The sequence below is a fragment of the Crassostrea angulata genome, chromosome 10 (genome assembly GCF_025612915.1).
Source record: "Crassostrea angulata isolate pt1a10 chromosome 10, ASM2561291v2, whole genome shotgun sequence".
NCBI lineage: Eukaryota > Metazoa > Mollusca > Bivalvia > Ostreida > Ostreidae > Magallana > Magallana angulata.
Genome location: NC_069120.1, coordinates 6369363 through 6386118, shown reverse-complemented (window position 1 = coordinate 6386118; position 16756 = coordinate 6369363). Strand labels below are relative to the sequence as shown.

The 16756-nt window shown below is 33.7% G+C and overlaps 1 protein-coding gene across 1 annotated transcript; it reads right to left on the bottom strand.

Annotated features, from left to right (window-relative positions):
• Positions 1–400: 400 nt before the first annotated feature.
• LOC128164718 (uncharacterized) lies at positions 401–15359 on the bottom strand. The gene is made up of 14 exons (XM_052828712.1): positions 15256–15359; positions 12587–12697; positions 12321–12465; positions 11385–11478; positions 11110–11243; positions 8501–8572; positions 8262–8400; positions 7548–7711; positions 4511–4686; positions 3998–4111; positions 3494–3555; positions 2385–2444; positions 1462–1668; positions 401–1321 (listed from the first exon to the last, which is right to left on the bottom strand). The coding sequence occupies exons 1-14, from the start codon at positions 15321–15323 to the stop codon at positions 963–965; spliced, it is 1905 nt and encodes a 634-aa protein (XP_052684672.1). The 5' UTR covers positions 15324–15359; the 3' UTR covers positions 401–962.
• Between the last annotated feature and the right edge of the window lie 1397 nt (positions 15360–16756).

The window sequence follows — 16756 nt, the reverse complement described above, 5'->3', positions numbered from 1 at the left end:
ATAAAAATATGCATATTACACTGTACTACTGCTCAAAAACTTTTTAAAATACATGTACATGTTTAAACCTTGGCATTATTTCCACAACAAAATATTAAAGTAAAAACATTTAATAAAAACTGCCATGTCTGATGTACAAACAGTTGGTGGTAGCTAGTACTTGGGTCCAAAGGCCAAACTAATCATACAAAAACTTAACCTAGCAAGCATATTAATTTATTTTTCATCATACCTGTATTATAACAAAGTCAACATACAGATAAACTTAAAGTTAATAGAAAAGTTCTTTTGCACAAGTTGCAAGAAAACTATGCATTATATTTATACATGTACATTCCATGTTACATTTTCTTGATTTTCTTTAAGGGTTTTCACTTACATGTTCAAAAATAATAATTCCTAAATGTTAAAATTTTTAATTAAGCTGTTGAATGACTGTATACAGGGTATCTTTGCCCCATGATTTTTTTGTCCTTTCTCACTTGCAAACGGTTTTGCCCCATCTTGAATTTATCCAGACATATTTGTGTATAAAAGAGATTATTTGAGACATTTGAATTTGTCCAGTCTTAAATTCACCCGCTGACAACAAGGGCGAAAGGAGTGAAAATAAAACGGGGGCAAATATTTCCCTGTATACTGTACATACATGTACATGCATTACATTTTTACATGTAAATCAAAACTGATACATGTATTATTGTTATCTCTGCTGTCCTTTAGCATGCTTCTTTGGGCATGCTCCTAAACGGCATACAGCTGTTTGCTGTAGCAGCTCAGCTTAGACACAGGAACTGACAATGCCTCCAGCATATGTCACTGAGACCCATTCAATTCAGCACATCAGCGAAGTGTTGATGAACTATCATGGTCTTTAGTAACAATACAGCTAGATTTTGTATAATGATGCTATGTCATGTATGTTTGTTGACTGCCAATTCCATGCGTACGTCGTGGTGAGTCTAATATGAAGCATCTTCAGAGTCACCTTGGAAATAATTGTGGTGTCGTTTTTTATAACTCTTTTCTCCATTGTCTTCATTGTCAAATGTGTCTCTTGATCTAAACTTTCGTTCTCCATAATCTTCACTGTTAAATGTGTCTCTTGATCTAAACTTTTTGTCTCCGTAATCTTCATTGTTAAAGTTGTCTCTTGATCTAAACTTTTTGTCTCCGTAATCTTCATTCTTAAAGTTGTCTCTTGATCTGAATTTTCGACCTCCATAATTTTCATTGTTATATGGGTCTCTGAACTTTCTGCCTCCGGAACCAAACTTTCGATATGAACCAGAGGAACCAAAGTATGATTTCCTCATGGAGGCTAAAATAGAAAACAAATTCTATAAGAGAGCCCCAAAAACATGCCGATGACCAATCGTCATATTTCTTTCAACCTAAGGACCAGCAAAATCATCTTAAAATTTGGAGGACAAGTCACATGAAAACCTCAATATCAATTACCTTTTAAAAGGTCATCAGGAATTTCTTGATTGCTTTCCCTGAGTAGTTCAACCAGCCTCTCACAGACTTTTCCATCCTCTTGCAGGGATATAAAGGAGAGAGCATTGCCTTTCTTGCCTGCCCGTCCTGTTCGTCCAACTCTGTGGATGTAATCTGTCAGGTCTTTTGGGAAATCAAAGTTCACCACATGTGTTATGTCACTTACATCTGTAAATATAAAAACAGTGTGAGTGAAAGAAATTTTAGTTGTACCTTAAATCGTTTCACAAATAGTTTTCAGACAACTTTTGAGATGGCACAAATCATGTATACCAGTACATGTTATTAACCAGTTGCTAGATGTTTTTGACATGAAAGTTCATATTCATATTATTTAACGGTTGATTGACTAAACATTGAGTACACTGTATGTTGGCTGTGGAAGTTATTCATTTTAAGGTGGTATGGGACACCTGGTGATATTTATGTGGATAAAAGAACACCATAATCAAAATACTTTCAACGGTTTAGAATTTCCGAAAAAATGCATCTAAATTGTTTTTGAAAGGTAAAACTTCTAATAAAAGCCCCACCAGGATTCGAACTCATGACATACAGATTAGCAACAGATGCTCTAACCAATTGTTCTACACTGATATGTAACATACTTGTGAAAGAAAAAACATATAAAATTAAACTGAATGATGTGTATTGTTTATTCAATAGGAAGCACATCACAATATGGAGCTGCTCCATAGCACCTAAACTTACTCTGCTGTGTGTACTTTTATAAATGTTTTATTGTGACTTTTGCTCCCTCATATGGATAAACTGAATGAAACTGGTACTACATTTATCGACAGTAGCTCTACACGATGAATATCATTCCATCACTCAGAGCCATCATGTAAGGGATGATGCAGATAAGTACTAGTTATACAAACCTATTCCTCTGGCAGCAACATCTGTTGCAACAAGAATGGGTACATTCCCCTTGCTGAAATCTGTCAAAATAAAAAGCATTTTTATCAGGCAAGGGCACAAATACTTTTTGAAATACTTTTTTACTGTATTTAAATGTAATCGGTTGACCAAATTCTACATGTATCGGTACTTGTATGTATGAAGAATGGCAATGCATGCATTCCATACAGTAAATTAATTAAGATAAAAGGGATTAATTTTCTTTCTATATAAAAACATTTTATGACCTAGTTTCATGGAATCTATTCAGTTGTTGATGAAAAGTCGAGCTTACTGTTTAGTACTACATGCCACCATTTCATCAATCAAAGTACTGAAGTACTGACGGGAGTTGATTTTATCGATTATCATTTATTTTAAAATCAACTTATCTTGCATGGCAATTAGTTTCTAGTCTGTATTTGAATTACGCACTTTTGAATTTTAGACTTTTCCGACAAGAATTTCGAGAAACCCCATATGAATCATGTTGTGTTATATTTAAAGATTGATTTCAAACTATGTATAAGTAATCAAAGCAATTCTAAAAATTTAATGGATCCAAGCACTATTGATATCGAACTGTAGTCTCGTTCAACCAGACGCTTGGCTGTCTCCGTTAATCTACGACAAGCAAGAGAGCCTCTCTGCTTTTCAGAGATTTACGGTGACAGCCGAGTGTTTGCTTGAACGAGGCTATATTAAACTCTGGCGTAGGAATACATGAGACTATAAAAATATCTTAGTTGTTCGTATTATATAAAATCTGACTATTTTCAAAGTGTTTATTGATAAGTTTCCTTGAAAAACAATGCTTCAGCATACATTACTTTGAATTTTTCTATTATTTTCAAGAACTAAGTCTTGTCAGCGGTAATGATTTGTGCTTAGGTCCAAACACTGTTTCACTTTCGGTTTGCCAGAGTAACTGCATAGGAAAGTTGATTAAAATCAACTCCCCAAAAAACTGCCATTATCTACACAGAGTCTCTAACAGACTGGGTATACAAAGAGTGTATAGATGAGAAGTGCTGGCGGAATCAGGACATCTAATCACCATCACACTGGGTAATATTGAGCTGGATCTTACCTCTCAGGGCTCTCTCTCTGTTCATCTGGCTGATGTCTCCATGAATAGCAGTTATGCCTTTTCTATCCAAAAAAGAGGGGAGATGAGCAAGTGGTTTTGAAATAATAACAATCTAAGGGCAAGTAATAAATGAAAACATTTGCAAATAAATTAGATAAGACCTAATTTGCCAATCATTTTTGTCCAGTGTCCATTAACTATTTCATTCATTATGTCACCCTTTTACAACCCTAAGATCTATCAACAGCAATACTGTAAAAGTGGTTATTTACGCATGGGGGAAATTTACACTAGTTATGCGGTAAGCTTAAAACCGTGTAAAATATCCCTTCGCGTATGGTAAAAACTCACATTTTAGAGTGGTCAATTACACATCCGCGTATTTAATACCCACGCGTATTGTTTGACCATAAAAACCGCATACTTTACCACCAGTGTGAATAACCACTTTTACAGTAATTTACACAATCAACATAAATGCAAGTCCCACATTTTCAGACCTACCTGAGGGCTCCTTTTAATTTGTAGGCCAAGTCTGATGCCTTTACTTTGGTGTTGGTGAATATCAGCACTTTGTTGGAGGGATCATTTAGTACTGGTTTCATTTCTTCTACAAATCTAAATTAATATAACTAGCATAAGGCATTGGACATTAACCCAAATTATATACAATCCAAACACACTAAGGAGGCCATTGGACCACTATGCCCAACCTTGACCACAAAGTTGCGAATGCTTGTTAGAATGAATTGACTCAAATGAGCAACAGTTGTTTAAGTTTTATAAAACAAATACTATTGATTTGATGTTACAAATATTGATTAAGGATGTTTAATGATGGTGAAACCATTATTTTGGTAAGTTTTTGTAAAACTATACAAACATAGCCAAAGCGTTCTGTTTTTGTTGTGTCATCAGGATTAATTTGATAGCTAATTTAATTTGCAGATTAGCTGATGGATGCCCATCTGTAATATAGTGACCAGCTGTAAGTCTTATTTTTCTTGTAATTCTTACTTGAAGAGTTTATCTCTTTCATCTTCCACAGGTACAATCTTCTGCTCAATATTCTGATTAACGGTCAATTCATGGCTCCCTAATTGAACCTGAACATTATTACTCATGTAACCTAAGGCCAAATTCTCCACCTCCCTGGGCCAGGTAGCACTCCACATTGTTGTTTGTCTATATGGCTGTTAAAACAAGAAATTTAATTATAACACTACAATATTATAAAATTAGTTAAAGAAATTTCCCCACTCTCTTTGCTACACAAAATAATGTATCTGTATTTACTCAAGCATTAATAATTTGAGTTCATGAAATGGATTTTGTGTTTTCAATTACTGGTACATAAGTTATAAGCAATTCATCTGCAAGCCAAAGTAAAAAAAAACAAAACAAAAACAAGAGGCCCATGGGCCACATCGCTCACCTGAACAGCAGTTCCTTGTAACATTACATTTCGTAGCATACGCTTTTTCTATTTTAAACATTGAACCCCTTTCTGGGGACCCAGTTATGGTCCGAGGTTTATGGTTGGCTTGAACAACATAAATAGTAACATAGGAATGAAAATGTGAAGCACTGCGGTGGGACCGCACGTACACAACCTGAAAAACTGAACATAGCAGAGTTCCACTTCAAGAGGAATAACTCTCAGACTGTACAGAACACAAGAAAGATAACTCTTGGTTCCACTACATTAGAGTTTACACAATTTGAGGATCCTTGCATAGTAATCTCACAAACTGTAGCATTATAGTTCTCGAGAAAAACTTTTTAAAAACATTTTCAATATATCTTTCTATGTTAAACTTTGAACCCCTCTTGGGGCCACAGTATTAGTCCAGTGCTAAAGTTTTAATTATTTGGAATCTACATTATTTAAGGATGCTTGCCTAGTTATCTCACAAGCTGAAGCATTATAGTTCCCTAGAAAAAGATTTTTCAACATTTTTCCTCTATATTTCTATGCTAAACTTTGAACACCTCTTGGGGCCCCAGTATTAGATTGAGATCACGGCTTTTATAATTTCGAATCTACACTATTTGAGGGTGCTGACGTAGTTATCTGACAAATTGATGCATTGTAGTTCTCGAAAAGAAGATTTTTAAACATTTTCCATATATACCGGTACATCTACATTTAACTTTAAACCCATCTTGGGTCTCTAGTATTAGTCCAGGGGTCACTATTTTAAAACTGTCGAACCTTCATTATCCAAGGTTGTATGCATGATTGTAATCACACAAATTGAAGCATTGTAGTTCTCGAGAAGAAGATTTTTTAACATGTTACCTTTATATTTCTTTAATAAATTTTGACCCCATCTTGGGGCCCCAGTATTGGTCCGGGGGTCACGATTTTACCAATTAGGAATCTACATAAGCGAAGGATGCATGCATAGAAATTCCACAAACTAAAACATTGTAGTTTTTGAGAAGAAAATTTTTAAACTTTTCCTTTATGTTTTTTAAAATGTTTAAATTTTGAACCCCTCTTGGTGCCCATCAATTGTCCGGGAGTTACAATTTTTTGAATCTACATTATTTTAGGATGTACATGTATGCATAGTAATATCCCAAACAGTTGCACTATAGTTCTTGAGAAGAAGATTTTAAAACATTTTCCTACATATGTTAAAATCTAAACCCCTACTGGGGCCCCACTTTTTGTTCGGGGGTCACGATTTTTACAATCTTCACTATGTATACAACCTTTTGTGTATGTATTGGCATTTTTGGTGAAGTGGTTCTTGAGAAGAAAATTTTTAAACATTTTTCATATGTAGTTTTATGTTAAACTTTGAACCCCGCCTGGGGCCCCAGTCTTGGTCCGAGGGTCACGATTTCTACAATTTAGAATCTTCATTATACATACAAGCTTTTGTGTAAATATTGGCATTTCTGGTGCAGTGGTTCTTGAGAAGAACATTTTTTAAACATTTTCCTAAGGTATTTCTATGTTAAACTTTGAACCCCGCCTGGGGCCCCAGTCTTGGTCCGAGGGGCACGATTTTTACAATTTAAAATCTTCACTATATATACAAGCTTTTGTGTAAATATTGGCATTTATGGTGCAGTGGTTCTTGAGAATAAGATTTTTAAACATTTTCCTATGTATTTCTATGTTAAACTTTGAACCCCGCCTGGGGCCCCAGTTTTGGTCCGAGGGTCACGATTTTTACAATTTAGAATCTTCACTATGTATACAAGCTTTTGTGTAAATATTGGCATTTATGGTGCAGTGGTTCTTGAGAAGAAGATTTTTAAACATTTTCCTATGTATTTCTATGTTAAACTTTGAACCCCGCCTGGGGCCCAAGTTTTGGTCCGAGGGTCACGATTTTTACAATTTAGAATCTTCACTATGTATACAAGCTTTTGTGTAAATATTGGCATTTCTGGTGCAGTGGTTCTTGAGTAGAAGATTTTTTAAAAAATTTCCTATGTATTTCTATGTTAAACTTTGAACCCCGCCTGGGGCCCCAGTTTTGGTCCGAGGGTCACGATTTTTACAATTTAGTATCTTCACTATATATACAAGTTTTTGTGTAAATATTGGCATTTCTGGTGCAGTGGTTCTTGAGAAGAACATTTTTTAAACATTTTCCATATGTTGTTCTATGTTAAACTTTGAACCCCGCCTGGGGCCCTAGTTTTGGTCCGAGGGTCACGATTTTTACAATTTAGAATCTTCACTATATATACAAGCTTTTGTGTAAATATTGGCATTTCTGGTGCAGTGGTTCTTGAGAAGAAGATTTTTAAAGACATGCACCCTAAACTTACTGTTTCGCAATTATCTCCCTTTTGAAAAGGGCTGTGCCCTTTATTTTAACAATTTATAACCCCCTCTACATAAGGATGCTTTGTACCAAATTTGGTTAAATTTGGCCCAGTGGTTTTTGAGAAGAAGTTGAAAATGTCAAAAGTTTACAGACGGACGGACAGACAGACAGACGGACGGACGGACGACGGACAACGGGTGATCAGAAAAGCTCACTTGAACCTTCGGTTCAGGTGAGCTAAAAATCAACAGAAAACTTACATTCAAGAAGTTCATGATGCTTTTGATTTGAGGTTCGAAGCCCATGTCTAGCATTCTGTCTGCTTCGTCGAGCACCAAGTACGAAACCTCATCTAGGAGGGTGCTGTAATTGTTCAGCAAGTCCAACAGTCGGCCTGGTGTAGCCACAACAATGTCCTGTCCACCTAACAGTCCAATGAAATTTACTGTTACTATACTGCTGGTATTGTAATACATTTGAGTTTACATTGTTTTGAACAAGAGTTTTCTACAGGATGCTATATTTAGCCACATTATTTGGTATCACCCAAAATTCATATCATAGCAAACAAATTTTACATAACCTACATTTTACCCACAGACAAGTTATGTATTTTTTCTGTAATTTTTGCTACTTCAGATCTCCAATAACCACCAAAAAAATTATTTTATTGGTTAAGTAAATTCTTTTGAAGCACTCATGAAAATTGATATAATTCTGCACTGGTTCATTGGAGGACAATATCAGGTAAGGAAAGGTTATATCCAAAGAGATGCAAGATTTTATAGCATAAAAATATATATGTTGAATTTTTAAATACAATGTAGGTACCATGCTTGTGAATGAATATCATAAATAAAAATTACAATTATATATATACCTGTAATAGAAAAATATGAAATTGATGTTACTTTTTTTCATAAACTTATAAGATATCTGTTTGAAGACTCTGCAGTAAAACTGATAAAACCTACGCAAGAGGTCTTGTTCTTGAATGGACTTCGAAGCGCCACCATACAAACACAAAGTCCTCATTCTGTACAATTTGCAGAATGGCCACGAGACAGTCGAAATCTGCTTGGTTAGCTCCCTTGTTGGTGCAATAACTAACGTCTGGAGAATAAAAAAAATAACAACCAAGATATAGTTTGTCAAACACAACTGTATGTGGTTATTTCACTGACTACAAACAAGTTAGAAAGTTGCCAATTACCCTGGGATGCTTCCGATGCTCATGTCTCCTGGGCCCCTGGTTCATTGAATGTACAATAGCTGGTAGCATGTACTGAAATAAACACATGAATAAATAACAATTTGGTCTAACACGCTTAGTAGCCACATTGGTCAGTGAAACAAATAAGGTGACAAACAAGAGGACATCAGATTTATTTCTTTATGTTTTTATCTATGGAAATTTCTGTTAAATTTCTTTGCCTCATTACTTCTTAATTAGCTGCAATAATGTAGCCCTCTCCCGATTTTTTTTTTTTTTTTTTTTTTTTGGGAGAGGGCTACAACTCCATAGGATCTCCGTAATGGTGCAAGTGCGGGAGTGATTCACTCCCGCAACGATTTCGTCTCAAATCGTTTATAAATGACAATAACATTTGCATTTCTTACCTGAACTCAAACGTTGTAGATGTCTATGGCATAAATTAATCCAAAAATATCAAGTATAGTCCATATATCGGTTACTTTTCGTGTATGTCAACAACGAAAGTTGAATTTGTCCGCCATGTCTACTGACCTTGACCGGTTTTATTTGAATGCTGGAGAAAACGTACCCAGGAGAAAACGTACCCAGGAGAAAACGTACCCAATTTATAGGGTACGTTTTCTCCAGGAGAAAACGTACCCGGGTACGTTTTCTCCAAGAGAAAACGTACCCTATGAAAAAAATGGTTTTCATAGATATTCTTAAATGAAACAAAATAAAATATACAATAAAAATTTGTATCATTTGTTGTTGTTGTTTTTAAATGCATAGTCACGTACTTAAATTATTAAGACAATAATTTGTAACATACACATACACGAACATGGCCTGGGCAGTTTAATTAGTCGACAATTAATACACCATAAACGAAACCGTTAAATAATAAGTTTTTATTGCAATCTCATTTGGATAACTAAATGATGAGTATGTCAAGAAGTCGATATCGCGTTATTTTTAACATTTTTTTTTAATTTTATCTATAGAACAAAGTTGCTATAAAACCAAGTCTACTGAAGTCTTTTGAATATTTGTTTGATTCATATATATGGAAACTACTACGAAATGTAACATTGAACAGTCAATTTGCTTCCGACGCCACTGACATGTATAATGTGTGGAGAGTGAATATTTCTACCTCCTGCGCGGGGAGGCAATACATAATATTACATAATAATAAATTAACTGCTAAGGTATTTAATTGATTATCACTATAATTAAAATCAGTGGATCTCGCATAGAGAAACTCAAATTGGTAAGGCTACCGATAAATGGATAATTAGAAATACTTTATGACAGGTAATTATTTCGTACTAAAATAAAAGTTGCTACAATTATTATAAAGATATTATTCATAAAAGGAATATATTTCTATACATCTATGCATTGAAATATGCATAAAAGTAGCTTTTGAAAATTATTTAATATGACCAACCCCTTTAAAATTATAAAGTATTACATTCATATATCTATAAAACTCTTACATTTCTGTATATTTATTATGAAAATAGTATTTAAAAGTATTAAAAACTATTAAGTAGTATAATTATGATTTTCATAGGGTACGTTTTCTCTTGGAGAAAACGTACCCGGGTACGTTTTCTCCAGGAGAAAACGTACCCTAGAGATTGGGTACGTTTTCTCCTGGGTACGTTTTCTCTTGGGTACGTTTTCTCCTGATACCTTTTATTTTGGGACAGCCAATGAGAATTCAGGAGCGGATCTTGAACTGAATATAGGAATTCCCCTATTATAAACATAATTAACGCGGTAAATATGAATTTTCCATTATATACCATTTCCTTAAATGATGTTTTAGTGATATAACGAGGTAAGATCAATTATTTACACTGACATTCACGTTATCAAGCCCATCAAAACTCCAAGCGTACATCCCATAAAATCACGCGAGAACTGTCATGGCTGCTGAAAAAGACGACTGGTAAACATGCTGATGTGTTTTATCTGGTTTTGATTTATATACGATTAATTTGTTTAACCTGAATTAAAAAATCATTTTATCTCAAGGAAGACAAATATAAAATCGATCTTTTCAGACCGAAGTCAGCCGCATTAAAAACTTAATTTTGCACCATTACGGAGATCCTGTGGATATAAAAAATCGGAGAGGGCTACATTATTGCAGCTACTTCTTAATATGTCATGCATGAGTGCTTTTGCATTGATTATAAATAAATTTACTGGGGTATGTTTATTATTGCCACTTTCATTACAAAGCATTGGAGGTTCTGTGTCTGGTTTTCCATGCCCATCCACCCATACATGTTTTTGTGACAAATAAATACAGAGTATATGTACATATACAATGTACTTTGTGATTATGATTTTGTTGATCTTATACAACTGTTGGTTGTCTGGATTTGTGATGTACAAAGATGTAAAAATAAATTTTAAAAATATTTATGAGGAAAACACAGTTTGATTTTTGTTGTTCATTTTGTATATATGCTGAATTCATGTTATTAAATGCAATTTGTAATGAACACCAATCCTAAATTCTGTTCTCATCTTATTTTCAATCAATTAATCGATAAAACATTTATTTTTCAGAGGAATGAAACGAGGGAGAAAATCCAATTCAGTCTCACCCCAAGGGTTTTCCCTGATCCGGTCTGTGCAATGCCCACGCTGTCCAGCCCTGACAGGGCCACAGGCCACATCAGGGACTGAATGGGGGTAGGTTTACAGATACCCTGCTTGGCCAGAAGATCTTTAATTTCATCTGCACAAAATATAAAGCCATTACATTACTCATCTTTATGCAACAGAGAAAAAAACTGACATATTTTCTCAAACTTATTTCTAATAACTTTATTCAAAATAAAACAACATATATATATGTATGTGTGTTTGCCCAAAATACCTGGAAAGTTGACATGCTCCATATCAAACACAGGTCTAGGAACATCACCAAACACTTTTACTTTGTGTTCCTTGTAAAATGCTTCAATTTCTTCCTAAATGAAAAAAAAATCAAGATATGACATACCGATACACCACTGAGTAAATGAACAGATGTATGAGAAACCCCAGACAATTTCATTACATACTAGAAGACAATTGTTAAGACAGTGTAAAGATAATCCTTTACTGATTACTCCAGTCATTTTAGAGTTTTCATTTTAGTCTAAGTTAAAAGCCGTTTAATTCGATTTTATATCAATTTAAATCTTATTTAAGCTGTTAAATAGTGGTTTTATTTAGTATGTGCATAATAATACACATTATAGTATTTTTTCTGGTGATTTAAGCGATTTTCCAATGGGAAAATGATGTAAAATGTTTGTTTACAAAACGAACTTTACATAAAAGGGTTAATGTTTATTTTGCCATTTATTAAGATTCACTAACAATTCAAGGCAGGTATGATTGTATTACAACTTTAGCATTCACACACACACAATGATAAAGAATTTAGTTTTACAAAAATGTTTTGGAAATCAAAAATAAATTTGTGCATATTTGACAAATCTTTCTGAAGTTTGAGGTGTTTAAAACCATTAATGCTTTTAAAAGTGCACGCTAAATAAACCCAAGCAGTCGGGGACAAAACCCAACTGTTCCCTTTATAACACACCCATGAGGCATTTAATAGCTTAGGTGTTTTTTGTGTTTCAATACTAAAATTATTCTCATTCACTTCAATATTTCTTTGAAAAGAGACTAATTCTGCTGCTGTAAATAGATGAAAGTCAACAACTATTTTAAGATAATTAGTTTGTATAGAAAATTATCTGATACTACTGGTATATAATGGCCAAAAACTCAGACCAAGCAGCTTTAAACATTCATAGCATACCTGTGGTATGTTTTTCACATCAGCATGTTCTAGGTAAAAGTTTTTTTCCATCTCTTGGAAGTCTACTGATCTCCTGTTGAAAGAATTCCACCCTCTTCCTCCTTCCTGTTGTCCTCTATGCGAAGTCTGTTTATCATATCTTCTTCTTCAAATTAACAAATTTGGGAAAAAGTTCAACAACATTAAGCAAGACTGGGTGCATTATATCAGATATAGAGTGCACAAATCTGCAAGGATCATTTCAAAATACATTAGACAATACAAACCTCCTGTCATTACTTCCAAAGTTGAGTAGATCATCTAAACTCCGTTCATATTGTTGTGACACTGAGCTGACTGAAAATCTCCTGCAGTTCTTCCCTGCACTCTCATACAATCTGTAATTTTAACAAGAGATGTTTGTAAAACACTTATGCCCCCTCCCTTGGAAACATCTGTGAAGAAAATGAACAGAAACTACAAATACATGTAATTGAAATTTTTTCCAAGTCCAAGGCACATAACTCTGTCGAAAATTGCTCAATCAAACCCGAAATCAAACTTGACCTAGATATTATTATGATAAACCTGTACACCAAATTTCATTTCAATATGTGCATCCTTTCTTAAGAAAATGAACGGAAACTTCAAATAATTGGAATTTTTCTAGGTTTAAGGGGCAAAACTTGTCAAAAATTGCTCATCATACCCAAAAATACTGTATTAAATAATGATCCAATATGATATTGTAATATATGATATGGCATTGTAACTATCATTTTATACATTATTGTATTTGATCACACAATACAATATCATAATATATAATATACAAAGTATACAATATAGTATCATATGATACAATATCATATCACATAATACATCACAATATTTTAACATATGATATTGTATATGATATAGTATGATATTGTATTGTATGATATTGTATCATATTTGAAACATACTATTGTATTATATGATGATACAATATAATTTGCTACAACATTACATTATATGATACAATATCATGTGATATAGCAATATTTTATATAATACAATATCATAGCATACAATATTATATTATATGATACAATATTATATATTGCAATATCAAATGAAACAATGTCATGTGATAAAGTAATATATAATACAAAATCATAATATACAATATTGTTTTATAATATACAATACTATATATAACACCATATCATGATACAATATCATATCATAATATACAAAGAATTTGATGCAATATTCTATCGAATCATATTACTTTTTACAATATAATAAGATATAATATTGTATCATATAAAACAATAGTGTATCATATCATACAATACCATATCATGGGAATAATGTTATATCGTTTCACAACAAAAACATCTATCAAACAGGTCTGAGTGAGGTAGGAGACTTTTTTAAGCATCCTTGATAATGGAGATCAGGTTTTACATCTGAAGCTACCTCTGCGATTCGTGTACATTATAGTTAAATCAACTTTGCAAGCTATTATCTATATAACACGTTTACCTGTTCTCAAAAAAAACTAAACCTCATCCAGAATCCGAAACCTATGGCTGAGATTCAGCATTCAAGCCTGTCAGGTGCATCAGTATCATAAGACACACCATCCATGCAAATATGGTAAAGTTAGGACCAGTACTAACTTAGATATTGCTATCAAAGGGCACCTACACCAAAAACTTTAACCTGCTCCATAAACCTTAACCCCCTCCAGCAACTGAAATTCATGGCCCAGATTCAGCATCCAATTCTTTCAAGTCCATAAGTAGGTCCATATGCATCATCCATGCAAGTTTGGTGAAGATAGGACAAGTAATAACTTAGTAACAGGACCTGCAACAAAAACTTTAACCAGGTCCAGACGTCGACGGCATAGCATAAGCTCCCCCCCCCCCCCTTCTCCCCCTGACTTCGTCTCGGTGAGCTAAAAATTGTGTATTTGTTGCGCAGAAAAACATACGCTAGTTTGGGATTCTGTGAAAACAATTAGTACCAATGAATTCTTCATGCAACTCACTACCGATATCATCTCTTTACTTCCCTCAGATAGTTTTTTAAACACCATCACCAGCCTTGTAAATGAAAGTGGTGCAGTTTGTTTACAGGTAAAAATGGCAAATCTCGATCTCGATGTAAATTTTACATAATTGAATTTCCGAGGCCGGTAGAGTGTTTTGAAGAAAGTCTGAGACAAGAAAATAGACAATATCAGTAAATACACAATTTTTTAAATGCACTGTGGTTTCCAGGTCATCCATCTGATTTTTTTCAGACCAGGAGCTACAGACCTGCAGCTAAATCTGAATACTCACTCAATTTTTCAACGCTATCATCTGAATACTTTCATCTCCCTTTCAATGCAAAATTGCTGTACACTTGTTTATAGTTATGTATTCAAACCTGACAAGCTTAAAGGGGTGTTTCAAAGGAGAAATCATGGCTGCATACATATCTTAGGTCAGGGTAAAGTTTCCATATTTAAAATTTCGAATTTACTCTTCTCATTATCAAATAAAGTCTATCACAACTTATCTTAAATAAATGTTTCAATACAGTAAGTAATAAAAACAGTGGCCTTTGTATGACTTTTTGAAATGAATTACCACATTTAATATCTTGCTAACAATATCGTATTGCGTTATAGATGTTATAAAATCGACATTATGCAACATAGCGCCGTTCACCTCTCTTTAGTTTCACGATAACAATAAACCCATCTACATGTGCATGATTCTAAAAAATATTGTGTTGGTTTGTTTTTTTCAAACTATTTTTAACAATTAGTGTAACAATAGGTTCTTTTACGTCACAATAAATTTCTGAGGAAATTCAAGCTAAATCAAGGCCAAATTACAAGTGTACAGAAACTCAATATCATGCAAGAGTCAAGAACCCATGAATTAAAAAATGACACTTGAAAGTAAATACGTACAGCAATTCAAGCATTCCATGACTTTTCCTTGCTAAGCGTAAAACTTTTGACATTCGGGGTAGGTCCATGCTCTTCTGAGGTGCAATACGCAACACGCAAGAAAGACCGGATGTTCAGATCTTGGTCAGGCCGTTCCTTGTGTTATTCGTTAAGTTAAAAAAAAAATTAAATGTAAATGCAAGAAACAATCTTTTTGAATTACTTTTTAATAGGCTTGAAGAAACAATTTTAATTAACTCACATTTGCTTCTTTGGGGTAGTGACAATTTGCCTTACAATACAAACTGCTTTATTTTTTCAGCAGTTCAAATGTTCATTAAAGAGTCTGGAAGATTTAATAATTAAATTCCATTTTGCTTTTAATACTGTATATTAACGTTATCTACTATATATTTGCAATTACTTTGTAAATGCATGTCTATGAATTTAATTATTATAAAGTCAATAACTATAAGTAACATGTAATACTACTATGACAATTGTATATATATATATATTATATGTATTATCATTATATTAGGAGAGGAACCTGTAAGTTGTAAGAACTTGTTTCCAATCCTTTTGTGTAATATATAATTTACACAATAAAATATGTTCAAATCATTCGTTAAGTTATGGCTGTGGGGAGATGAAAGGATTGCGGTTGCCCCGTTGGTGTTTTTATATATAATTTATGTAGTTTTTTTCTGCAATGATCGCTACCTTCATAACCCGCATGAATCATCAAAGAAAGCATTTTATTATTTATATTAACATCTTTCTTTTAACTAATTAATAAATTGATTATGAAAAGTTAGTAAAATTCACTAAATTACTGTTAATGTACACAAGTACGTTAGCTAAAAGAAACAGCCAAATAGTCTCCTGTGAGACTTTGATCGAGTCTGACATCATCGTGATTATTTTGTGCAGTCCGTGATTTTTCTTGGGTTGCTGGTGGCTTCGACCAATCGATAAACAGGGCGTGTCCATTTTATTCCTGTCAGTATCTTGTCAGCTTCAGCCGTTGTAGATTTCGACCAATCGATAAACGGGGCGTGTAGATTTCAGTCTGGCTGTTTCTATAAAGCTATGAATTAACTATATGTTTCCGTAAGAAATTGAGGAAATAATAATTCAGAATCAGTGGAGTACATTCTTCCTCCTGTACCTTCAATTTCGTTTGTAATACACTGTACATTGATGATTTTTTGATAACTCTGAAGTGACTTTTTTAACGTATTTTTGTCCATTCGAATTGATAACTTCAAAGTCCTGCACGCGAAGGTTGTGCAAATTTTCTTGTCCCCTTCTACAGAAATAGAACATTATTTCAAAAACAACTTTATTTAGTAGACCTTGTGGGGTATTTGTATTAAAAATAACGTGATGCCCGTACAATTTCTTCAGGTCCTCTACGGTGAGAGCAGGGTGATGGACAACAGCCCCTTTTCCTTCCGCTCGCGTCTTTCTCAGTAATGAAGAAAAACAGCTATTTGCTTTTGCGAAATGAGGATCGGTA

What these genes read in the sequence shown, in the direction of transcription:
- LOC128164718 (XM_052828712.1), bottom strand. Translation starts at nt 15,323, where the DNA reads ATGGACCTACCCCGAATGTCAAAAGTTTTACGCTTAGCAAGGAAAAGT. An exon ending in GCATCATGAACTTCTTGAAT is followed by an intron (nt 4,687 to 7,547) that starts GTAAGTTTTCTG and finishes TTGTTTTAACAG; the next exon opens with CCATATAGACAAACAACAAT. An exon ending in CAGAGAGAGAGCCCTGAGAG is followed by an intron (nt 2,445 to 3,493) that starts GTAAGATCCAGC and finishes TTATTTTGACAG; the next exon opens with ATTTCAGCAAGGGGAATGTA.